General features: G+C 41.4%; 1 protein-coding gene across 3 annotated transcripts in view; it reads right to left on the bottom strand.

The window, feature by feature from the left end:
* Positions 1-9396: 9396 nt before the first annotated feature.
* The window catches only part of CDADC1 (cytidine and dCMP deaminase domain containing 1), a 40824-nt gene continuing 23792 nt past the window's right edge, over positions 9397-26428 (bottom strand). For 2 of the 3 annotated variants that reach the window (XM_056133059.1, XM_056133058.1), the window contains exons 5-10: positions 21820-22389; positions 18468-18517; positions 16070-16239; positions 14350-14539; positions 13514-13574; positions 9397-9727 (exon numbers count right to left, since the gene is read on the bottom strand). In XM_056133059.1, coding sequence (XP_055989034.1) covers positions 9654-9727; positions 13514-13574; positions 14350-14539; positions 16070-16239; positions 18468-18517; positions 21820-22389 — 1115 coding nt within the window. In that variant the 3' untranslated portion in view covers positions 9397-9653. Of the gene's footprint in view, positions 9728-13513; positions 13575-13754; positions 13799-14349; positions 14540-16069; positions 16240-18467; positions 18518-21819; positions 22390-26428 lie in introns of those variants that run through there. The other variant, XM_056133060.1, reaches the window with a different exon arrangement.

Here is a 26428-nt window from a genome sequence, read left to right as displayed (position 1 = left end):
ATTAAATGCAATGATAGATAAAGGATTTTATAGTCACAGTATCAAATTACTCCCCCAAAACTCTTCTAATGATTTGATACCCAACACACCTGAAAAATACCCTTTTCTCAGGAATCTCCAGACAAATATGCTCTTCCAGATGGAGAAAGATAAGTATCCCATAGATAGGAGATACCAGGAGGAGTGAAGGGAGAAACCAAGAAAAGGAAAGGAAGGGAGGTAGGGAGGGAGGAAGGAAGGAAGGAAGGAAGGAAGGAAGGAAGGAAGGAAGGAGGAAGGAAGGGTTTAGAAAATTCAGAGTTTTTTCTCCTTCCTTCCTTCCTTCCTTCCTTCCTTCCTTCCTTCCTTCCTTCCTTCCTTCCTTCCTTCCTTCTTTTTTGAGCAGCACCCATCAGGGCTTAGGTTTTGAGTTCAGGAATCATTTCTTGTCGCTCTTGGGGGACCATATGAGGTGCAGGGGATTGAACGTGGGCCAGACACATGCAAGGCACACACTCTACCTGCAGTACCATTGTTCTGGCCCCAGAAAGGAATTTCTTTCAGAATAAATTTATATATGAGGGCTTCATTTTAATCCTGGCGGTACTTCCAGGAGTGATCCCTGAGTACAAAGTCAGGAGTAAGCTTTAAGCAATGTCAGGTGTGGTCCAACAGCCAAAAGTGGAAAAAAGAAGGATACTTAATATGCTTGAAATGTATATAACTATGAAAAGGTTTTGACCATATATTAGTAATAAAATTAAAAATTGGCCAATTTTTACACATTTTTAGATAAATCCAGCAAAACAAGTTCTACAAGAAAAGCAATTATAGTACATAGCATGACAAAGACATATAAAACATCTATACATCATAATAACAATGAATATTGATATAACCCAAGTTAAAGCATTGCAGTATTGGGAAGCTGGAAGATTATGTGGAGGGAGAAACCCTCTCGATGGCAGGGTAGGGCTCAGTGTATGCTCTGCAGACAGGAGGCCTAGGGTTCAGGCACCACAAAACAAAGCCAAATCAAAGAACCACATGAACTTCCTAATCCTTCCTCCCCCAGTTGTTGGTAACCAAAAATACTGAACACTTAAAAGCAATGCCTAAAACTGATAGACAAGGTCTGGGTTGACAGTCCAGGTGAGAGAACAAATGTGCCCAACCCTGGCTCAACTACCTGCACCATCTGGTTCCCTTGAGCATCTCTGGGTATTGTCCTGGAAGCACCCACACACTGTTCTATGTTCCTGGTGGTCTGGGATAACACAAGGCTTGAGAAACACCAAATCCTGAGGCCCTCACTCTAAAATGATGTTTAGTCAAAAATCTCCAGAAAGGGAGATTTTTGCAATGATGCAAGCAGGTCAACCTGTACCTGTGGGGAAAGTACATCAGCAGCCCGATGGTGCCTTCAGGCTTCCTGATACCCCCAAATTGCTGCTATGCCTCTGGCCAGACCTCAACAATGTGGGATAAAATTAAATGGCCAAAAGTTAGGTGTGTGGGAATCATACCCTCAGACCACCTTTGACTCAGCTATACAAGCTCATTTTTTGGCCTTGCTTTAGACCCATAAATAAATCTTGAAAGATATCAAATGCAGCAGTTAATCTTGGACCTGCACAAGGCTGATCAGACAGAGGTGAATCAGAGAGGGGTGGACTGGCCTGGTGCCTGCCCAGGCAGAACTCCTGGCAGCCTCTTGCTTCCACAATCCAAAATCATCATCATGCCCCCAACCTGATTCCACCATCTCAGGACAGACCTCACTGAGAAATAATCCACTGAAAATCTGAGTATGCAGGTTTGTGACTGAAATCTCCATGCTTTCTCTGAGTTGGGGTGGACTACCTCCCCCCACCTCCCTGTATTTCCAGAAGCCTCAGCAGTCACATCCACACCCCAAAGCTGCCACCCAGTTAAAAAGCTACTCCAGCCTTATCTTCCTGACAAAAATAGTGAAAGCCCTGAACAAACACCATGACCGCTTAATACCTATATTGCAAACCATACTGCACAAAAATAGAGGGAAGCTGGGGGTGGGGAGTGAGGTATTGGGGGATGGTGGGAGGGAAATGGGGAACGTTGGTGGTGGGAAATGTATATTGATGAAGGGATAAGTGTTGGATCATTGTATGACTGAAACCCAATTATGAACAGCTTTGTAATGGTCTATCTCATGAATATTCAATAAACTAAAAAAAATAATGTGGAGTCCAGGCCTGCTTCAGTCAGCTTAATCAGTGGCTGAGTAAACAGCAGTACTCCTACATTTAAAAATATCTCCAAAATGACCCTCTGAGTACTGCTTGGAGGTCCCCCCAAATAAAGCAAAGCAAGCAGAACAAAACAAAACAAGATGAAGCTGAAAATAACTTAGGGGTGATGTAAGCATAATAGTTAATGAGGTGCACATACACACATAGAAATCAGCTTGAATAGTTGCGACTGGCTGCCTCTGGGAAGCATAATAGAAGTGACAAGGAGAGACTATTGTTTCTAAGTAAGGTTATGAGCTATTTGGTCTCTAAAAATGCTTAGGCAAATTTTTACTTAAAATGACTGTCTATAATAATAAAAACCTTTGAATTTATTACTATTAATGAACAAATTCAAATAAGTCAATGTGACACATGAATAGAACAAATGTGCACTTAAATTAAAAATGAAACTGGAAAAATATTGCTGACACTGTTTAATTTGGACTTTTACAAAATTTTGAATATCTAAGAAATGTTTTACTTTGGAGCTTCATGACTAATCTCTGGAGAGATGCAAGCCAACCTGCAAAACTCATGGATACACTGGTCTTTGGGCTGAAAACTCAGTAGTGCCCTCGGGAGGGGGCCAGGCTGGGAGCCCACCCTGCCAAAGACCCTGCAGCCACCCACACCCACAGCTGCAGCCGTGCAAATGGCCCAACTTCATTGCTTCATGACTAACCTCTACAGAGATTCCAAGCCAATGAAACTTCCAGGGACACTGGTTTTCAAGCTTAAGACTCTGGTCTTCTCAGAGTGGGGGCGTGTTGCTTCCCCCCACTAGAAAGCCCCAGCAGGGACACCATGTCCACAGCTGCCACCATGTAAACGAAAGCGGGTCTTCGCAGCTTCACCGCCATCTCCAGAGAGATACAAGGCATGCCAAACCGCCCAGTTCTACAGATCCTGGAGTTACTAGGGTCACAAATCCCACATGCTGACAGCCCAGAAAGAGCACACTAAATTAGATGGGAAGGTAGCAGAGAAGCCAACTAACCTCAATAGGCAAAACAATAACACACAAGGCTCACCTAGCAGCAACAGCTCCATAAACGGTCAAAGAATGACTTAAATGACCCCAGTGTGAGATATAACCATGTTCACAAAGTTTCTTTGACTGAAGCATTTTTCAATAACTCCATTAGTCATTTTGTTGTAACAAGAAACAGAAAATCAATCATTTTGTGATTGTCAGGGGGCAGGTGGGAAACTGGGTACAATGGTGGGTGGGTGGAAATTGGGGAGTGCACGGGTAACTGGGTACAATGGTGGAGGGAGGGTCACACTGGTGACGGAATTGATGTTGCAACATTGATTGCCTGAAACAACTGTACTAGGAATAACTCTGTAGGTCACGAAGTTGAAATAAGTTAAAAAAAAACCCATTGTACTTTGAATACTACAATTTTTATATTTGTAAAAGGGGTATGCTAAATAGATGTTTTCCTAAAATCTGAATTTATTTAATGAATTTATTGAACATCATAAAGATATTTTTATGAGTCAGCCCCCAAATTAAATATGCGCAGGATGTTCCATTTTTAGTGGGTCTCATTTTTTAACTGGACTTATTTTGTCTAGGTTAAGAATATACAATAAATCAGCCAAATAATAGAAAAATTCTGGACAATGTTAAATGATCCACTACATTTAGGGAGGGTGGTTGAGTTCAGGGATCACTTCTTGTGACCAAACCCCACTCCCACCCTCAAATAAACTGTTGATTGAAGCCCTGCTAAGTGAAGAGATTCTGCAGACTTCCATTATTTTTGAAGCAAACAATTATTACAGATTGAGAGTGTTTAAAACATGGTCTGGCTGATTCTGCTGTATCAGGAACCTGAGGAACAATGGAGACCAAGGAACAGCTGTAGGGTCTGACTTGCCCCGTTAGTGTAAAAACTGAGAAGTGATAGATTGAAAACTGTTTTTTTACTCTTCTACCTTCAAGTTTTTGGGTGACATTTAAAAGCATAATGGAATTTGTCATCCTCAAATATTGGTACTGGCCCTAAGAAAAGTTTCAGGGATTGTGGTCACATTTGATGGGATGGACCTTAGTACTGGCACAGTATTGGTAGCCCTGTAGCACTGTCCTCCTGTTGTTCATCGATTTGCTTGAGCGGACACCAGTAATGTCCCCACTGTGAGAACTGTTACTGTTTTTGTATTGGTATGTAGTATTGGTGGGCTGGAGCGATAGCACAGTGGTAAGGCATTTGCCTTGCATGTTGCCAGCCCAGCCAACCCGGGTTCGATTCCTCCGCCCCTCTCGGAGAGCCTGGCAAGCTACTGGGAGTATCTTGCCTGCACAGGAAGGCCTGGAAAGCTCCCCATGACATATTCAATATGCCAAACACAGTAACAAGAAGTCTCACAATGGAGACGTTACTGGGCCCGCTCGAGCAAATCGATGAACAAGGGGAGGACAGTGCTACAGTGCTATATAGTATTGTATATAGTAAAATACACTAGACTCTCTCTCACCCTCCCTTCCTCTCTCTACTGTCCTCTCTTTTTTACCCCCAGAAAAAAATTGTACCTCTATTCCCTTGTGTCACTGGCTTCCAGCTGGAGTGACTATACCTCTTAAACATGTTTGTCAGACCACGTGGGGAGCTGCTACCAGCACCAAGGGGCAGAGACCAGCAATGCAGCTAAATGTTCCTTACTGCCCAGGACAACCTCCAAGAGTAAAGAATCAGCTGGCTCCAAATATCACTAAAGCCAGAGTTTGAGAACCCCCAGGAATGTTATAAAAACAAAAAAGTGAAACTCTAGAAAAAGTGGTACAACCGCTTTAGACTATCAGGAAGGGGTTTTATGGTACATTAGTCAGGTAGAATTTTGAAACACTCTCAAATTTAAACTTGTACTAGCAGATAAAGGTACACAATCAACTCTAGAATATAGTTTTCCCCTCTATGTTCATGGACAATTTTTTAAGCTTCTCAACACTCGATATTATAAAATTTAACAGTGAAAATTAATTTCCCTCTGTTTTAAAAAATATTCCATGCAAATTATACTGTTCTTCCTTTAAGTGGACAGTGTAGCACAGGTTTTGATGCCTAGGTGCTCAGGAGCCGAGTCAACAGAACCACATGTCTAAATGTTGGCCAGAGAGAACAAAAGTTGCTCCCCTGCGGGGTCGGTAAGTCCTCCAGGTGGCCTGAGCCAAAACCTCGAATCCCTCCTCAGGGCGCTGAGAGGCTCTACAGATACTGGGGTCTTTCCTTTCCTGTCCTGTACAGCAGGCAGCAGGAGACCCCAATACTCAGGTCACAAAGAAGTTAGAAACCCCCCACAAATTCTCATCCTTTAGACCTTCCCAATAACCCAAGCGGGGTCACCAAGCAATAGCAGCGAGTTTTTTTTCCTTTTTTATCCATGGAAAAAGTATCATAGGCTAAGAAAAATTAAGAATTTGGACAGAAATCTAATAAAGGAAAATCTAATAATGGAAGCAGTCTGACTACGGAGTCTGTCTCAGGAGTGCATAGCCCTGCTCTCCCGGTCAGGTCGGGGAGGCTGTCTGGTGGGGCTGAGTCACTGCAGGTCTGCAGGAAGAGTGAAGAGTCTAGGCTGTGCCCTTAAAGCAAATCTAGAAACACATGCGGAGGCTCTGGTCTAGCCCTCAACAGGACTAAGGAGCCTACAGTTAAGAATCCAAATGTAGGGGCTGGAGTGATAGCACAGCGGGTAGGGCATTTGCCATACACATGGCCGAGCCGACCCAGGTTCGATTTCCAGCATCCCATATGGTCCCCTGAGCACCACCAGGAGTAATTACTGAGCGCAGAGCCAGGAGTTACCCCTGTGCATCGCTGGGTGTGACCCAAAAAGAAAAAAATATCCAATATATGTCTATTCTTATTTGGTACACGAGTACTTGTTATTTAAAAAAATCTCTTTATACTTTTAAAAATGTCTGGAATGTAATCATTTAAGACAGCTAAAATAAATGAAAAGATTTCAGGAACATTATCTGTGAGGTGAAGGCACTACGCTCATGCTTAAATCTAAATGCAGTAACAACACTCAGTGACATGGTAAGATGTTACATTGGCAAAACCAAGACATTAAAAGTGGAGGGATGGGTACTCGATCATTGCATAACTGAAACCCAAGCACAAAAATTTGTAAGTCTGCAACTGTACCTCATGGTGTTTCGCTAATAAAAATTAAAACAAAAAAAGTTGGTGTTCAATACCACTTGCTCTGATCAAATGCAGATTGCTGTCGTTGGCCCGAAAGCCATCCACCTGCATAAAATGGAAAACTCAGGAGAAAAGGATTTTCAGATGCAGTAAGGAACTCCTCACAGAAAACCCGGTTGGAAAAGGAAAGCAGCACATGTAATAATTTAATGTAACAGGCATATTTAGAAAAAAATAACAGAAGCATGTGTAATTAATATGTAAAATCAATTACGGGAGAGAATCTCTGTTTTCCTAATAAATGTTAGAGCTTAAAAGGCTTTCAAATGAGTCTGAACTTTTCTCTCAGGTCTTCCTTCTCCTCCTCTTTTTCATCTATCTTGCGTATCTCGTATCAAATGTTCACAGCAGTTATCCAATTGTCCAGCACGTGCAAAGCCCTGCACAACATGCCTGGGTATTCAAAAGGACAGGACTGGGCACAGCCCCCTTCAAGCGGCTCATCCTATCGTCACCTGGCAGTAATGCAGATATATTTTTTCCAAATTATGGAGTAAGTACTTCCTAGTATCCTCCCAAATCTTTAAAACCAAGGAGGACACTGTATTTTTGTTGAAGTGCCAACTACGATTTCTCAGGCTAAGGCTGAAGCTTCCTGAGAGTGAATGATGAAACTTGAGTCCAGATGGCTCCTCCTGGGGGACCGGCCTTTCTGGCCGCCCAGGGGGACGCTATTATTCTCAGGTTCTTCTCACTGATGCCTGCAGTCCTTCTCCAAGACTCACTGGATTCTTTGTCCTCTTTGGTGCCACCAGTGTTCCCAGAATGACATCCACGAGGTAGATGAAGATGATCAGAGTCACATGGAGGGCCCTTTAGGACAGAGGACAGGGCCAGCTTCAGGGGTGGGTGGGCCCAGAGAATTGGCATTTCTAACAGGCGCCCAGATGATGTCCCTGCTGCAGGCACAGGGCCTCCTCCCCAGATCATTCCCGAAGCTTCCACAGGGCTGTGAGCTCCCCAAGGCCTGGGAGCAACTCTCCTGCTTCCACATTGCACGTGCTCCGTCCAGGGCCAGGGCCAGCAGTAATGGGCAGCAGGGACGTGTGGAACTTCCAAATTTTCCAGGCACCGGGTTCAACAGTTTAAACATTTTATGCATATATGTGTATAGACCTTTTTTTCCTAAAACTACACAGCAGAGTTTGAATAGTGCTGACATGTGACCAGTTGTCCAGAGGGGAAAATGTAACTGTTATGACCATTTTAACACTGTTGACATGGAAATAAAGACTTTTTTAGAATTTTCCCCACTTGCATATTTCTCTTCTTATATCCTCTGCCCTCCCCAACAATCTGCAATTTAATATATAAATCTAAATCCTGGCAACAGTTTGAGGAAAAGGGTATTCCAGAATAGCTGACTTATTTAGAAAATATTTAATGTAACAGGCATATTTAGAAAAAAATAACAGAATCATGTGTAATTAATATGTAAAATCAATTATGGGAGAGAATCTCTGTTGTCCTAATAAATGTTAGAGCTTAAAAGGCTTTCAAATGAGTCTGAACTTTTCTCTCAGGTCTTCCTTCTCCTCCTCTTTTTCATCTATCTTGCATATCTCGTATCAAATGTTCACAGCAGTTATCCAATTGTCCAGCAGATGGAAAGCAGAAGCAAGGCCTGTGGCCCACATTAGATGGTTCCATGTGCAGTTCTGGGACACCCTGTGAGGCTTCTTGGAGACTCTGTAAAGCCATGGGAAGGCAGGGGCCAGCATCAGAAACCAACGGGTCTCTCCTCTGAGAAGGGCGAGAGACAGGGTGGATTCCTACCCCAGATCTCCAACTCCCTCCCCAAGTCAGAGAAAGAAGAAACATAGACCTTTATCTCTGGAACCATTTTCTGAAAGTATCTCAATGTGTGAAAATAATGAGTGGCCTCATGAGGAGTCATTTGGGTGTGACTGAAATGACCGTACTTTCGAGATTTTCAGCGGTCTTATGATTTGCAAACGTTTCTAAAAAGCCTTCCAGTCAAAACCATTATATGAAAGGAACATGGGGAGCATTTTTTGGGTTTGTTTTTTTTAGGTCATACTCAGAGATGCTCAGGGCTTACTCTTGGCTCTGCACTCAGGAATGACTCCTGGCAGTGCTCGGGGGACAAGATGGGATACCGGGAATCAAACCTGGGTCAGCTGTAAGCTAGGAAAGCACCCAACTTGCTGTACTATCACTCGGGCCCATGCACTTGTGAATGAAATTTTTAAAAGGCTAGTTTTAAATACGTCTTCTTTGTTAATATAGCCAAATTTGAGGCCCATTGTTTGTGATATCAAATAATACTGTCTCCGAATAATATTCTCTTCCTATGGATACTCCAAATTAGTACTATAACACCGTAGGCAGTCAGTCATTTCTACACATCTGCACTGCGCTGCACTGTTGTCCCGTTGTTCATCGATTTCCTCGAGCAAAAGATATTTATTTTGCTTTTTGGGTCACACCCGGAAGTGCACAGGGGTAACTCCTGGCTTTGAACTCAGGAATTACTCCTGGCAGTGCTCAGGGGACCATATGGGATGCTGGGAATCGAATCCGGGTGGGCCACGTGCAAGGCAAACGTCCTACCCACTGTGCTATCGTTCCAGCCCCTACACATCAAAAGATTTAAAAAAAATTAACAACTATTTCAAAGAGATTTTTAAGATAGAAAGCGTGCTCCCAGCATCATTTTTATGGTTTACTATTAACTAGCTAAATTCTGATTATTAGAAAGCTTTGGGTATAATGTGAATTTTTGGTGAACTGTATACTTGCTCTAAAAATTGGCCAGTTTATCATTTGATTCCCTGCAGCATTTTCCATCCCTCTCCTAATCTCTTAAAAGGTAAATAACTACTGGCTGAGAGCTGACCTCCAGTCAACTTTTATCAAAATGGTTAATATAAAGCTAAGACAAGCAGAAATCAATTCCAGTGGACAATTAAATGGGTCTCATTAAATAACACCTCATTTAGTGTAATAAAAGAACACGGTACTATTTTCTGGAAGACATAAATAAATCTAAAATAAAAATACTTTCATTAACATCATTCATATGCTAACAATAAATTAACGTTCTTAAATTTCTTGTCGACTATTCACAACATCCATCCTTTCTTGTGAGTTCACAAGGCTGCATCTTAAAAGTGCAATAAAATCCTTGAGGCCTTCAATGCCATTAAAACAGGACTTCTTAGTGGTTTCCAAGACACAGCTTCTTGTATTGGTGCTGTTCTTCATCCAGAAGTATGGGTCTTAACACACCATCTATGTTCAAGAAGAATGATACGTCAGGGAAACTTGACTTAAAACATTATGGGTACTTGTTTGGTCCATAACCTACTTTCAGCACACATCTCCTACCGGGGCCGATTCCTCTCAGTATCTGTATTGTAAACCATAATGCCCAAAAGTAGAGAGAGAGAGTATGGGGAATATTGTCTGCCATGGAGGCAGGGGGAGGGTGGGGAAGGGGGATATACTGGGGAGACTGGTGGTGGGGAATGTGCACTGGTGGGGGGTCGGGTGTTTGATCATTGTGTGATTGTAACCCAAACATGAAAGCTTGTAATTATCTCATAGTGATTCAACAAAATTAAAACAAACAAATAAACAAACAAACATATGGGTACTTGATAAAGTCATTCAAATGATAAGGTCAAAATAATGCTATGGTAAAAAGGAACTTTCATTTCATTTGATCCTAAAATTCTCAACTGTTGGAGAAGAGATTCTAGACAACTCAGGAAATAAAGGATCTCACCTTTAGAAAACTAAATTCGAGAGCTAGAGAGAGAATACAGGAGGGAGGACATTTGCCTTGCATGTGGTCCATGAGGCTTGATCTGAGCACCCCAAAAGGTTCCCTGAGCCCCACAGGGAATGATCCCAGAGCGCAGAACCAGAAGTAAGCCCTAAGCACCCCTGAGTGTGACCAGAAAACAGAAAGAAAAGGAAGAAAGGGAAGGGAAGGAGGGAGGGATGGAGGGAGGGAGGGAGGAATTCTCAGACTAGAGAAGGAACCTTTTTGAAATACACAGAAGCATGCTGGAGCGATAGATAGCACAGCAGGTAGGGTGTTTGCCTTGCACGTGGCCAACACTGCCAACCGGGAGTTCAATTCCTCTGCCCCTCTCGGAGAGCCCGGGCAAGCTACCGAGAGTATCTCGCCCGCACAGCAAAGCCTGGCAAGCTACCCATGATGTATTCGATATGCCAAACACAGTAACAAGTCTCACAATGTTCCTCGGCCTGCTCGAGCAAACCGATGAACAATGGGAGGACAGTGACAGTGACAGTGACAGAAGCATGCAGTTCCTGGGAAACCATCACGGAAAACTAACTCACCAGAAGCCATCCTGCCTGACCTAACTGCCCTGGGGGGAAGGGAAACACCCAATCCCAGCTCACCAGCGATACCCTGCTCCAGGAAAGAGGAAAAGAGCAAAACAAAAACCACATTCCATTGGGTGTCTGGAAGAACAGACAGGTTGCCGCTCCCGGCCTCACGTTCCCCACAGAGGACGGAGTCTCAGTCTCCTTTTAACACAAACCCTGCGTACAACCTTTTGCTAATCATAGGTGGAATATTTCCGCTAATTCCATGACCTGCCTTTGTACTCTTTTAATGCTATCTTGTGTTAAAAAGCCTTAATTTTAACACAGTTAAAATTAAAATTTATTAATATTAATTCATCCTGTAATAGTGCTTCTTCTGTTCTTTTGCTAACAACAGAGGATTGTTAATTGAGCTTCCTCAAACATTGTTACATTCTTTAATCAGACACACTTTTTTTTTTTCTTTCTTTTTTCTCCTCTGATAATTTTTTTTTCTGGCGGGATACACCTGAAAGTGCCACAGTAGGGACCTGGGCCCTGCATAGAAGGCCCGGCTCCAGCTCTCCGCATCTCCATCTGGTAGTTGTTTTTTTTTTTCTTTTTTTTTTTTGGGGGGGGGGGATCACATGTGGCAATGCACAGGGGTTACTCCTAGCACATGCACTCAGGAATCACTCCTGGCAGTGCTCGGGGGACCATATAGGATGCTGGGAATCGAACCTGGGTCGGGCGTGTGCAAGGCAAATGCCCTATCACTCCAGCCCCATCTGGTAGTTTTTTACAAAGAAAGATGGAGTAAATCCTTTTTTTTTCAAGTTGAAGATAAATGATTTATTATTTAAATAAAAATAAAGTTAATTCAGAACACAAAAATCAAGATAATTACAAAGAAGTTATTTTCATAAAGAACTTCATATTTCTTGACTTTTTAAAGTAAATAAAATAAAAACCTTTTAGTCTTTATACTAAGCTTCCATTTACCTATAATCTAAACAGAAAAATACTTTAAAATAACATAGATAATACTTTAAAATAACATGGTAGGGGCAGAGAGAGAGTATAGGAGTTAAGGTATGAGCCTTGCATGAGGTTAACCCCGTTTCATTCTTCAGCACTACATGGACCTCAAGCGCCACCAGTCCAGCCCTGGAGTACCCCAAGCAGGACGAGGGTGGCCCATAGAACCTGGCACCACCGGACCTGAGCACCCTCATACTGAAGCACCAGCTGGTTAGCAGAGAATTGCTGAGAGGGGCTGCCAAGCTTCTGGGGGGGAGGGGAAGGAGGAAGCAGGGAGGAGAAGGAGGAGGAGGAGGAGGAGGAAATGGTAGAGGAGGAGGAGAAGGAGGAGGAGGAGGAGGAAGAAATGGTAGAGGAGGAGGAGGATGATAAACAAAATAATACAGTGTAGAAATAACTATTGTTATTTTCTTAGAATTTCATAGACTGTAGAAATAACTATTGTTATTTCTTAGAATTTCATAGAATTGTTCACAATTGTATGCCTAAGGCATTATACGATCTTTCAAATAGCATTAATGTATGTTACTATGCCAGTGATAAGGTAAAGGTAAAGGTAAAGGCCCTCCCGTTGTTCATCGATTTGCTCGAGCGGGCCCAGTAACGTCTCCATCGTGAGACTTGTTGTTACTGTGTCTGGCATATCGAATACGTCACGGGTAGCTTGCCAGGCTCTGCCGTGCGGGCGAGATACTCTCAGTAGCTTGCCGGGCTCTCCGAGAGGGGCGGAGGAATCGAACTCGGGTCGGCCATGTTGGCTGCGTGCAAGGTAAACGCCCCTCCGCTGTGCAGTGATAGTATAGTGGGTAGGGTTCTTGCCTTGCAAGCAGCTGACCTGAATTCCTGGGTTCAATCCCCCGAGCCCTGCCAGAAGGGATCCCAGAGAACAGAGCCAGGAGTAAGCTCTGTGCATTGCTGGGTGTGGCCCCAAAACCAAAAACCAAAACCAAAACCAAACCAAGAACCCCCAAACTAGTAACTCATCTACAGGGCTTTTTTTTTCTTTTTTTGCTCTTTTTGGGGGAGATGGAAAGATCTAGCTACGCTCAGGTGCCTCAGGGTCACTGCCGGCAATACTGCCTGTGGTGTGGCCTGATGCTTTGGTGGTCAGTCCCAGCGGTCCCACGATCCACAGCCGGAGGTAATCAGGGTCCCTGCCGTATCCTGGATGGACCTTAGGGCCTTGGGCACGCATGCATGTGCTCCAGCACTTCAAGGCATCTCAGCAGCCTCTTGTGCTGATAGTTATTATTCCAATAACCAGATCATTTTCTGTGGAATCTGAGTGAGGCATAAGTCTAATAAGAATGGATATATCTTCATAATTTGGTCTTATGTGCTTAGGAATTATACATAATTTTTCTAACTGCCCAATAAGCTTTGGTTTTGTTAGTGAGAGGCACTGTTGCTTGCTATTTCATACAATTGGTTTACAAATTCAACTTGGATATGATTATGTAAAATTCTATAGGGCTCATTAACAACCAGCACTTTCTACTGGACCCAGCATACGGCAGACCCACAAATGTTTGCCGAAAAAAGGGAAGGCGAAAACCTAACTTACGAAAATAATATGCTCTAGGTATGGTCAAAACAATTCTCAACACTGATTATTAAAATTTACATGTATATTTTCTTCTCTTTTCTTCTTAACGGCACAAAAGTCAACCTCTGTAGAAGACTTGTAATACTTACTCTCTTTGCTTTCAGGCTGATTTTGTTCAGGGGAACCCGTTTCTGATGGATTCATCTGCCACTGTAAAACGGCACAAACATTTTATTTATATTTTTAACAAGGCCCAAATAAACAGCAATCCCAGCAGTACTCAGGGATTCCTCCTGGCTCTGTGCTCAGGTATCACTCCTGACGATGCTTGGGGAACACAGGGGATGCTGGGATAGACCCAGGTTGGCTGCGTTTTATTAAGTACCTTACCTGCTGTACTATCTCTCCAGCCCCTGTGTAAGCTTTTTAAATACCTAAATATAAGAAAGTAAAAAAAGTAACGATTCTGAGTTTTAACTATTGAGGCACTTTTTAAAGGAAATATTGAATTTCTTAATTTTTTTTTTCTGATGTTTCACATGAGAAATGTATGGCATGCATGCATGCATGTAAATATGTGTGTCCCAGACATGTGACTAATCTTAAGCTATTTTATCTTTTTTGCTACTCCAAACTGGACGTTTCAGATCTAGAACAAGGAGGAGTCATTTGGTACTTTTAAAGCTAGGTGTTTCCCATCTTGGCCAAAATTTGGGTCTGGATTTTCTTCTGTTAGCCACCAGATGTCACCCAAGAGCCCACAAATTAAGATCTTTAAGGTTTGCATGATTCTAGTAGAACCGCAAATTTATAAGGCAGAGTTTCTAAATTAAACAATTGTAATTAGGTAAGTGGTTACACATAAAAATAAAGTCAGTGATGTGTTTTCATAAATTCTCTGGAAATGTGGGGGTCACTAACATAATATGCAGCACATAAAATGACAATAAAATAGTATACTTGGGGAAAATGTGTATCTACTTACTGTAAATTTGCCGACACCCTCCAGGTCCCCGAATCTCATGTATGAGATGTCTGCCTTCTTCTTCCCCACATCCACGTCCCCTGCATAGATCTGTTTAATGCCGGCACCTTTGATCAAAGGCACACACTCATCACATGGGCACTTGGTCACAAAAATCATACTTTTTTCTTCTGGTTTAATTTCTTGACACCTACAGAAGTGCATAAAATACCAGGAATGTATTTTGCAAAAGGATGAGATAGTTTAGATAAATCTTTAAATGCTAAAAAATTCAGCTGCTTAAAAAGTTAACATTATAGACAATAATGATAACCTTTATTCTTGCTGAATTAGTGAACACTAAAACTATATAAACATTTAGAATGTTAAAATATAACCTGAACATGACAGTGAACTCAAATAAGATTCACTTAATTATTTTAAACCATTTGGCAATATGTTCAATTTATTAGTTATAAAGTAAATGAAAAGAAAGAAAAGAGAGAGAAACCACTGTGTTGTAAGCAAGAATGAACCTCTTCATAATGCTTGAATGGCAGGGGCAGAATGAATAACCTCTTGAAGAATTTACCTGGCATTAGATACTTATTTAAGGTAGCCCAAAGACCTCCTGCTTATCTGATGCCTGACAGATAGTTAATAAAAAACATGCTAAATTGAAAAATTAAAATTAAAGTGCAGTTTTGAATTACTGTTCCACTAGTCCCACTCTAAGACAGGACAGTTTTATATAACAGATGGTTGGATAGTCTCGGACTAAAGAAACCTCTCATCTGTAGGTCTCAGGGCAATATTCCCAAGTTTTCCATTTTGCACTCCTCTACCAGATGGTTGATCCTAGTACCAGCCTCCCTTCTATCTACCCAGATCACACAGTCAATCTGTTTGTCTGGACCAGAGAAACAATTTTATTTTCCTCCAAGTGTGTCCAACACCACAGCGGAAGCCACAGTAATGGGCATGTGCCAATGAAATCAAGTCCAAACCCAGAGTTATTCTCTGGCTGAACCTTTTCCCCCGGGCTCCACATCCCCGAGTCTCCGGGACACTGATCTTCCACACACAGCGCATTTGCTGACTTGACTGTCTCCAGGCCTAAGCCAAGGGTGTCCTCCTTTCATGAAAGCATGACCAACTACAAAGCTCAATTCAGTTCCTAAAGGAAACTTTCTCTCCCACCCTGTCCCTCGCCCCATGCTGCCGGAGTTTTCACATTGCTCTGTGAAGTCTCCCCCCAGCCCCCCCACCCCACCCCAGAACTGTGCATATCAGGTTGAATACTTAGTTTTGGATACTACCAGACAAAGATTTATGGAAATGATTAGGAGGAGGTTATATGGGTTATATTATCTAACAAAAACTATGTTAAAGCTATCTGACTCATAATACTATCTATATTTTCATAAATTCATGTATCTATATAAATTTAAATATTACATCTGTATTAAGATCCTAAAGACAAACTTCAAGCACCTTTATATTGGAAAGAGAAGAAGGAAAGGGTTATTTATATAGATTGAAAGACAGATATAGATATAGATATAAAATACTTGTTCAATATGTTTAAAGGCCAGAAGAACCACTTGGTTCTTGGGTCTAAAAGCTTCTGAATGGATTTGGAACTTTTAATAAAGGGAAGTAAATTACAGCTTAAAGAAAAATCAATTTAACCAATCTTTTGCTACGTTTTGAAGAAACTACACGCGGATACACTTCTTACCTAAATGTCAAAGCATTCTGTTCTGCATGGATAATGTATCTGAATTTCCTTATCTCTCTGTCTTTCTGTTTGTCATCCATGTGTGGGAAGTCAGCATACTCAGACCCAACAGGAAATGCATTATAGCCGCATCCAATGAAATACATGGCGCCTGTCCCATCACAACTCCGCTGCAACAGGGAACAAACCATGAAAGCTTAGTTTTCAGCACTCTGAAGAAGCACCTGCAAAGTATTTTCTTTCTATATACCGTATCAAACTTTGTATAACAAACTCAGATTTCTATGATAGACTGAGCCATCAAAAACCACAATATTATAGGCCAGAGCAATAGAGTGCTGACATTGCTCTGGGTTCAATCCCCATATGGTCTCCTGAGCATCACCAGAAGTGATTCCTGAGCGCAGAGTCAGGAGTAATTCCTGAGCATCGTCAGGTGTGGCCCCAAAACAAACAAACAAAAAAAACCCTACCACAAAATTACACTCTCCTTATGTGGCATCTTGTCAAAGCTAAATTTCTTTCTTTTTTTTTTTTTTTTATTAGTGAAGCACCATGAGGTACAGTTGTAGATTTACAAATCTTTGTGCTTGGGGCTAATTTCAACAAAGCTGATTATCTTACCACATAATCTCAAGGCAGTCTTTTTGTTTTAGCAAATCAAATACCAGCTTAATTTACAAATTGTTTCACTTGATTCGGAATCTCTTTCCAAACTAGTTTTTTGAACGTCAGGAAAAGAAACAATATCTGATACCCTTTCATATCCTTTAAACTACACCTACAAGAGTATTTTGCCCAAAACAGGTACCTAATAAATAATTGTTAATTTTAGTTTTTTCTTTTTCTTTTTTAGTTTGTGGTCCTTGACCAGCAGTGCTCCGGGCTTATTCCTAGCTCTGAGTCCAGGGATCATGCCTGGCAATGTTCAGGAACCATAAGGGATGCCTTGCATCAAACTCAGGTCAGCTGTGTGCAAGGCAAGCACCCTGCCCACTGTACTGCTGAGGCCCCAATAAGTTATTGTCAATTTCTTACATGTTCTGTGTCTTGCTGCTGGTTATCAAATCAGAAATTCTAAACATTTTGGTTCTGATTTCCATTTACCATTTTGGGGTGGTACTTGTCAGTGCCCAGGGTCCACCCCCAGCTTAGTATTCAGGGTTGCACCCAGTGGGTTTCAGGAGACCACGCAATGCTGGACTGAACCCAGAGTTTCCTCATTCAAAACATGTGCTCTAGCCTATTAACTCTCCAACCCCTTAAATACACTGTGAATAGACATTCTTAGTTGGACCAAAAGTGTTGTTGTGATGTAGTTAGCAAAGATGAAATACATTTTCTGTTAATATTCAATATTTTGGGCCTCTATTGTATGTGTATATTAGAGAACTTCTTAAGTGACTTATTTCTCCTGGTTAATGGCATATTAGGTTTTAAAATGAATGTTTTATCAACTATTAAAGTATTTTGTAAATGGTATTTATGATAGTTTGGAATATGTTACAAGTCTGATTAAAGTTCACTTTAATTACTCATATGACAGTATCAACAGACTCATACTGTAACTGATGAATAAAAATCATTCTGCATGGCCTGGCCTGTGGTTCAAGTGTTAGAGCAAAAGCCTTGCAAGAGCAAGTCCCTGGGTTCAATCCCCTGCACCACTTCCTCTCCACCCACCACCCAAACACCTCTGGGTAAAGCCCTGGTGGTGCCCAAACATTGTTGGATCTGAGCTCCCTGAGCATACTAGGTGTGACTCCCACCATAATTTTTTAAAAAAATAATTGCAAAGAGCCAGAGAGACAGTACAGCAGGCAGGGCGCTTACCTTGCCTTTGGCTCACCCAGGTTTGATTCCCAGCACCCCATATGGTCCTCTAAGCCCTCCAGGAGTGATTCATGAGCAGAGAAACAGAAGTAAGCCCATAGCATGGCCAGGTAGAGCCCCCTAGTGAAAACTTTTTTTTTTTTTAATAAATAATTGCAATGGCTGGAGAAACAGTACAGAGGATAAGGGGGCACACAATCAATTTCAGTTTGATCCCCAAAACCACGTCCCTGAGCCTTTATGGGGGCAGCTCTCGAAGCACTCCCCCCATACACACACACACACACACACACACACACACACACACACTGGACTGGCCTGGGTGATTACCACGCAGATCTCAGATCTAAGCAGCAACACATCCTCTGGCCTAGACTGAACTGCCAGCCTAGGTGAAGAACTGTATCCAGAAATTTCCTGAGGGAGTGTGCAAATGATTACACATTGTAATATGTGCCAATTAACTATCAGTCTGTGGGACAAGAAAATGCAGCGCACAGGAGACTTGACTATGTTAAAAAAAAAAATCCAAGTTAAAGACTTGAAGAATTGCTTTAATACTTACAGATTTTCCTTCCGCCCAAATGACGGCCCCCACTCCTGTTTTATGATCCTCTGAAAGATAAATGGTACGTGACTCGATTAAAAAAAGCAACGATCTGCTCATTTCAAGAACGTTTTCCCCAAGTTAACAAAAATATATTAAAAAAAAACATAATGTAGGAATTCCTGACTGCTTTGCTAATTACAGGAAAACATTCAAATGAACACCTTTAAGCATGGAATATGGGAACTAGGTTATCACTGACAGTGGCACTGCCCAATCACTCATGACCTCTACGTGGAAATCATTAAATGACAGTGCCCCAAGTAAGATTCTCATACCGCTGCTTCTCATCAATAGGTCAACTTCTAGGTTATGTTTCTAAAGGATGATGGAACTGACTGGAATAAAAAGTTTCTCAACTACTGGATATGATATTACTATTCACAATAATCATATTTGTCTTCAAATTTAGTCAATTTTTTTTCGGTTAAGACAATTTTTTAAATGATGTTGCTGTAGTCTCAGGAACATTTTTGTTTTAGTTTGGGGATAGACTAAACTTTGTCAGGATGGGGAAAAATGTGATTTTTTTTTTCCATCAGGATGTGGCTCTACTGCTTTGCTCAAGTTAGTTACAGGAGTCTCGTCTCCGTTATGTCTTTTTTAGAACCAGAATAGAATGTCATCAGTGTTTGATGGAGCAGATTTCACCTAGCCCCACAGCTAGATGGTAAATGAGGTCTTTTCTCAACAATTTTTTCCTGTCTGTAATTTTGTCATCCCTCCACTCCCCTGTGATCTGATCGTTCAGAGGGATTTTTCTTGTCCATCTTTGAAGGTAATGTCACTTTATAACCATTGAGCCAATTCCTGAGATTCAAAGTCAGAGAACTCAACTGATGGTTCTACGACACAGGCATGTTCTCAATTCCACCGCCGGTCAGGCTCTGTCCTAGGATGGCTCCAGGACACTTGCACCAAAACCACTGGACACTTGGCCAAAAAGGCAGACTTCTGGCTCGGAAGGAGACTCTCTAAATTAGCCTCTTCAGTGAGGTGGGCCAGGCACTGGAATGTGCGTTTCCCACAAACATCCATTCCAATTTGCTGCACACTCTCACTTGCTAACAATCCAGTCATGATTTCAAACAGGTTACTTCAACCTCCTTCCAACAGTGTTGAGCTGAGGAGAAAGCCTAACATCCAGCTTAGAGCTATAAAAAACAGGATCAAAAGACACAGAAATACCCAGAAACCAGAAAGAGAATTCATATCCTCCTAACTCCTTTCTCCCCATAATCTAAACGAATTTCTTCATGTTTTTTTTTTGTCTACCTCAAAATAGTGGGTGCTTTACTCATCATTCAGAAATTAATTATTAAACACCTTTCAATTTTTTGTATGAGTATAAGGAGTCTTCAGATTCATTTTGTTTGATGTTTAGGTCACATCTGGAGGTGCCCAGGGGCTTCTCCAGGAGGGTGGTGGGTGCAGTCCCAGAGAATGAGCCTCCTGCTCTCAGGCATGTGCTCTGGCCTGTTGAGCTCCCAGAATTCCTCCGAACCTTATGCCTAATTTTTCAATAAAATGATTTGAGGGGTTACTTTTTTTCAACTATCAATACAGTAAAGTTATCAACTCAAACTAAATAGTATGAGTGAAATGCCTGAGTTATTGGAAGAACATTTCTGGCCATGGAAGTGACCTTGCCAGTATCCTCTTTTTTGGAGGTGTCAGGAAGTGAACTTGAGACCCTATGGGTGCAAGGCAAGAGGCCAGCCTCGACTGTGCTCAGGGTAAGTGGGACATGATTGTGAGTCACCTAGCCATGTGCCTGACACAGCAGGTGTTCAGGACTTATTGCACAGCTTACACCAGTGAAGTATACAGGTATGTACTTCCTTATCTGGAATCCCTTGTATGGAGTTTTCTTGGGCTTTTGGGCAATATGATGTATCTATTTTGTGGTCATACTGGACAACATATTAAGTGTATATATTCATATTTTTTCCTCCATCTATATAAATGTATTTGATTACAAAGAACTACCGAAATTCTCCGGAAGTGTTGTAGAATATCTAATAATTGCTTTTTAAAATACAAACAATTCTGGATTCCTTTCCATTTGGTTCCAAGGGTTTTGGCACATTTATGGTTTTTCTTTATCCACTCAGTGAAAAGAAGAAAATGGCACATTTATGGTTCTTCTTTATCCACTCAGTGAAAAGAAGAAACTGGCGAAGGCTTGGGCTCACCCCAAGCAGGGCAGAAAAGTACATGGTAACATGGAGTGGCACTGCCTAAGGGGTTCGAATTCCTGACAAAGTCATCATAGTAAAAAAATTATCAAGTGCAAAAGCACGACCTTGTGCACAAAACTGTGAGGCAACAATGGCTAAATTAGAGATCTTTAAAGAACAGATGGGCGCATTTATTACATGACTTGAAACATCAGCGTCACACATGGTGTGATAACATGTTGTATAAGGTTCTGAGTGCAAGTGTAAGAAGAGCAGGTTCACATCTCCCAGATTAACACTCATGCTGGAATCTGCATTACAACTAGCTAAGGGAAATTTCTAAATTATAGTTACTTATTGAATAAGCCACAGCTGCTGTCACTTAAGTTTCTCCTTCCATAATGGTTGGAGGAAAATCCCTTTAAGAAAGCTGGTTTTGGCAAACGGACTAATGTATATGAAGTCCACAGTCTGAGATAATTACATGAGTGCAGACTTTTATACAACACAGTTGTTTGGAGTCATAGAGCAAGTGGCAGTAGCAGAACCAAAGTATCTAAGTGTCTCTGCTGTGCGGCCAGTGAGAACATTCCCTCCACTGATACTACTTCAACCTGGAGTCTGTCTGTAGCACATACTGCTTATGATGTAGCATACACCTCTTCACGTGTATAGACCTTTGCTGAAAGAATGATTTTCTCTTCTTTCTTGGGATGAATTTTTTTTTAATTCTATTATAAAAAACCTTCACTCAATTATTTTGTTCTTTTATTTTTTTTATTTTTATTTTTTTGCTTTTTGGGTCACACCCGGCGATGCATAGGGGTTACTCCTGGCTCTGCACTCAGGAGTTATGCCTGACAGTGTTCAGGGGACCATATGGGATGCTGGGAGTTGAACCCAGGTTGGCTGCGTGCAAGGCACACACCCTACCTGCTGTACTATCTCTCCAGCCCCAGTTCTTTTATTTTTTTTTAGTGGGAGGAGACACCTTCATTTTCGAGTTGCATTTTTAAAAGTGATCGGCGCTCTACATTGAAAAATATTGTGCTTTTATGAACTCTACCACTGATGAGACAAATACAACCCCGCCAATCCATCCCAGTTTATCAACTAAGCATATAACTCACCAGTTCGATACGCCAATAACCTGGCCTGAACCATGCAGTGCCTCGCAATTTCTTGTGGCAAACTTTGATTGTGAATTTCATTAATCTGCTCGGTATTGACACAGTAAAATCCGTAGTGTTTATAGTTGGGCACACTGGAAGCTACTGTGGCCAAAAGTAGGACAAGGTCTTTCATGCTTTGCCTCAGATTGCTAAAGTATGGATTTTCACACAGGTTCTCCAAACCTATAGTCATCAGTATTTGTTTATGCATTTCTTCATTTGAAACCAAAAATAACATTTCATACTCTTTTATTCTTTCTTGTTTACATTCAGAATAAAAGTCAACGTTAGCATCCGGTAGTGTTTTTGCAATTTTTTGAATAAAGTCACATTTGTAAGAGGTCTCCTCTACAAACTGCACCATGTAACACACCAAAGGCTGCAGTAAGACACACACATGGGCCCGACTGTTTGACTTCAGTCTTTCCACTGCTTTAGCATCTAACTTTGCATCTTCGGAACTGGAAGCCTCGGTAAGCAAACTTATTTCTGGATCAGCAGGCCAGTATGAAATTCGGTTAACACCAGCTGAAATTTTTAAGAAAAAGGTAGTTATCAGATACATGCTGATAATAAATTTTTAATAAATCAACCATATCCTTGATGTTGATTTAAAGTCCAAATATAATAAAGATCTATTACCAAGTCACCTATAATGCAAGTCATCTAGCTCTGTCACCAGAGGATGTCAGCCAGAGGATGGCAAATTATGTCCCTAGGTCAAATTTGGGCTGGAGTGATAGCACAGGGGGTAGGGTGTTTGCCTTGCATGCAGCTGTCCTGACTGACCCGGGTTTGATTCCTTCGCCCCTCTCGGAGAGCCTAGCAAGCTACTTAGAGTATTTCATCCACACGGTAAAGCCTGGCAAGCTACACGTGACATAATCAATATGCCAAACACAGTAACAACAAGTCTCACAATGCAGACGTTGAGACGTTACTGGGCCTGCTCGAGCAAATCAATGAACAACGGGAGGACAGTGCTACAGGTCAAATTTAGTCCATTCTCTGTTTCTGCACAGCTTCTAGTTAATAACAGATTTCAGTTCTAAATATTTGGAAAAATCAAAAATAGCTATTTTGCAACACATGGAAAGAATATAAAATCCAAATTTCTGTGTCTGTAAAGCAAGTTTGATAGGAACAGATTCGCCCAACCATTCCCTAGAAGGCGAGAGGATGAAGAGCGGAGTAGCTATGCAGACACCACATGGAGTGCACAGCTGATACATTGACCCGCTAGAGTCCTTGAGAAGATAAGTTTGCCACGTCCTTACAAAGCTCATGGAAGCTCTTTGTTACCATGGAAGATATTTTTGATGGCTTCTACTGGCTTTGCTATGAGTGATCCCAAAGCCTAGAGCTGAGACTGGACCAGAGTCTTACAAGTAATGAAATGATGGTTTTTGGAATGGTCAGAACTGACAACTGATACTATTTAGAATTTCTTTTAAAAATCTTTTGCACTTGAGAAATTTTCATGTGAGAAATTTTTATTCCATCCCAGATTATATAGGTTTTGTAAAACAGGTATACAAGTCAAACATTTATTGCTAATAAATCACAAGGAAATCTATTTTCAAACCATCCCCATATTGAATACAGTCCTATATGGGGTTGCAGGCCACTGTTTAGGTTAGGGTCTAGAGCAGCTTCCCAGATAGGCAATATAGTCCCTACGGTGGGGCAGGAGCGGGGTGGCCTAGAATGATTCAAGCAGGCATTGTAGCCTCAGAGACAACTGGTTTGGGGCACTTCAACTAGGGAATCCAACTGATGTTCTTTTTTTTTTTTTGGAAAATGGTGCAGTAGGCCTAATAAGTTTGGGAACCTCTCACAGAGTTTTGTGTCTAAATAACTCACTGCTGCATTAAGGATGTATCTGTGCTCTGAATCGTTTCTCTAGGAAGCTATTATAAGAAAACATTCTAAATAGAGACCAAAAACATTGACACATAAATTTATTTACAGCAGTGTTGTTTAAAATATAAAAACATAGTGGGGAAAAAGTCAAATGGGGGAAATGGCTGAACAAGTTATAATCCTCCTCATAATCAAATAGTATTTATTTATCCAAAATGTCTTTAAAAATGTGAAAAGAGCAGTGGAGGAGTGGTAGTGGCAGAAGAAATATTAATTATCTAAGAACACAATTAAAAATAAAACAGCAAATTAGAAGGAACATTTTCAATTATTGCAACAGAGGAAAAATTAGTAACTTTTAACATATAAAAATATTTTCATTTATTAAGAGCACATATGAATTGACAGTTTCAAGGGAGAAAAAGATATGAACAACTTACAAGGGAAAACAAAAACAGGTAAAACATATTTTTAAAAAACATTTAATTTGTATTTGGGATTGAATGAGATGGCTTACAGAGTGTTAAACAAGTTTTCCAATTAGTATTTTACAACATACAGTTGCCTTTGCTAGTATCTCATGTAATTTCAGGCAGGAGAGACTTTTTTAATGATTGTGCTCAGAAATGAAAGAAATCTGGTCCACAGGGTGTTCTGCATTCAAAGAAACAGAAGAACCAAAACGTCTTCTTTGAACAAGCATACATCTCTATTTACTCTGGCTGACTTTGTGTGGCTTGCGCTGCAAGAATCAATGTTTAAAGACCCAAAGCTAATATCAAAATGTTTCCTCTGGTTGTATTTCATCTTTCATCTGTTGAGAAGGAAAGCCATTTCCTATGATACCCAATCTTTCATTTAAGCATTCTGATTTGAGAGGGGACGAATAATCTTTAGAAAAAAAAAAAGTTTGTGTACTACTAGCAAATGTTACAGAGGCTCTCAAATATTTTAGTTTATTGAGTCATAATTTTTTTTTCTTTTTGGGTCACATCAGGTGATACAGGGGTTACTCCTAGCTCTGCACTCAGGAATTACTCCTGGTGGTGCTTGTGGGGAACATATGATGCTGGGGATTGAACCTGGGTCGGCTGTATGCAAGGCAAATGCCCCCCACACTGCATCATCGCTACAGCCCCAAGAGTCATAAAATATTAATAAGGACCCAAAGAGTTTTTGTTCATTTGATTTATATTTAATAATACTAAAGGTTATTGGAAAATTGAAACAAAAAATTAAATATTTATTTATACATAACAGTTTACAAAGTATATTTTTCAAAACAACAGCAAAAACTAGTTGAGACAAATCACACTGTTTTAGAGTCTTACAAATTTATTATCTGGATTAATAGATGTCAGCCAGATTCTCAAATCTGCTTCTGCTTACAAAACTTGATTATTCTAGTTAGGTAACATGTTGACAGCAGTATTGCTGTAGGACTGTGATGTACAGTTATCACACCTCATCAGCACCAAAGTGCCAAGGCTTTCCACCAATGCCCTACTCGCATTTTCTGTCCCCTCATCACTGCCCTCCTCCTTCCCTGCTTAAGAACCTCAGTTGTAGTATACGGAAAGCATCTGATCTCAGAGAAATAAATGCACTTGTCTTCAACTCTGGTTTGGGGGCCACACCCAGCAGTGCTTGGGGTGATGTGCTTCTTACCAACACTCAGTTTAAGTCTCAGGTTTTCATGACCTATGGTGATCGCTATTTCCTCTTTGAGCTCATTTATTATTCTCTCGCCTGTATCACTCATTTTTACACTGCTATTTTTGGCCTTCAGATCCTTGAGGGAAAGGATAAAGAACAATGTTAGTCTGCCTCTCCTCCCTCTAAGTTCTCGGAAACTGTCCCTTTGGTTTTTAAAAATAGGGCCAAAGCCACTGTTGGGGACAGTCTGGGGCGTAGCATGTGCTTCCCACCACTTGGGTGTTTTGGGGGGCCCAGGGATTGGGGTGCTCAGGGCTTCCTGCTGGCTCCGTGTTCTCTGTGGCTTAGGGATCACTTGAGAGTGAGGCTAGGAGGACCATACGGGGTGGTGGGGACCAAACAGGATTGGGTGCATGCAACGCTCCCTGGCCCCTGTATTCCACTACTTGACCAATATCCACTCTCCGTCATTTTGAGTTTGTAGGGAGGTTTCATGACATGATGATATCACTGACTAGTGATAATGTGAGCTCCAATTCTAGCTCTGCTGTTTTTCTCAGAGGTGCAGAAAGGTGAGCTATAAGTTCCCACTCTAATTTTCTAGTGGTTTACCAAAGTAACTAGCTTCCATCCTTAGGATTTTCCAGCAAGTACCTCAGGTGTGATGGAGAGATGTTATTATGAAAAACGAGAGAGCATCTTTATTGTTCTTACTGTGCAGGGAATTCTAAGGGGATCAATTGCTCTGTGTCAGGAAACGGGTGAAGGCCAAATATATATTTCACATTGTAAATCCCAGTATCACAATAAATCACAGCTTCTAAGAAGATTTTTGTTTGTTTGGATTGGGCCGGGCTGGAGTGATAGCACAGCAGGTAGGGTGTTTGCCTTGCAAGCGGCCGACCCGGGTTCAATTCCTCCGTTCCTCTCAGAGAGCCCAGCAAATTACTAAGAGTATCCCGCCCGCACGGCGAAGCCTGGCAAGTTACCTGTGACATATTCAATATGCCAAAAACAGTAACAAGTCTCACAATGGAGATGTTACCGG

This window comes from Sorex fumeus, unplaced genomic scaffold, assembly GCF_029834395.1.
Source record: "Sorex fumeus unplaced genomic scaffold, SorFum_2.1 ptg000095l, whole genome shotgun sequence".
NCBI lineage: Eukaryota > Metazoa > Chordata > Mammalia > Eulipotyphla > Soricidae > Sorex > Sorex fumeus.
The sequence above is the reverse complement of the archived record's forward strand: the minus strand, read 5'-3'. Positions and strand labels throughout refer to the sequence as shown.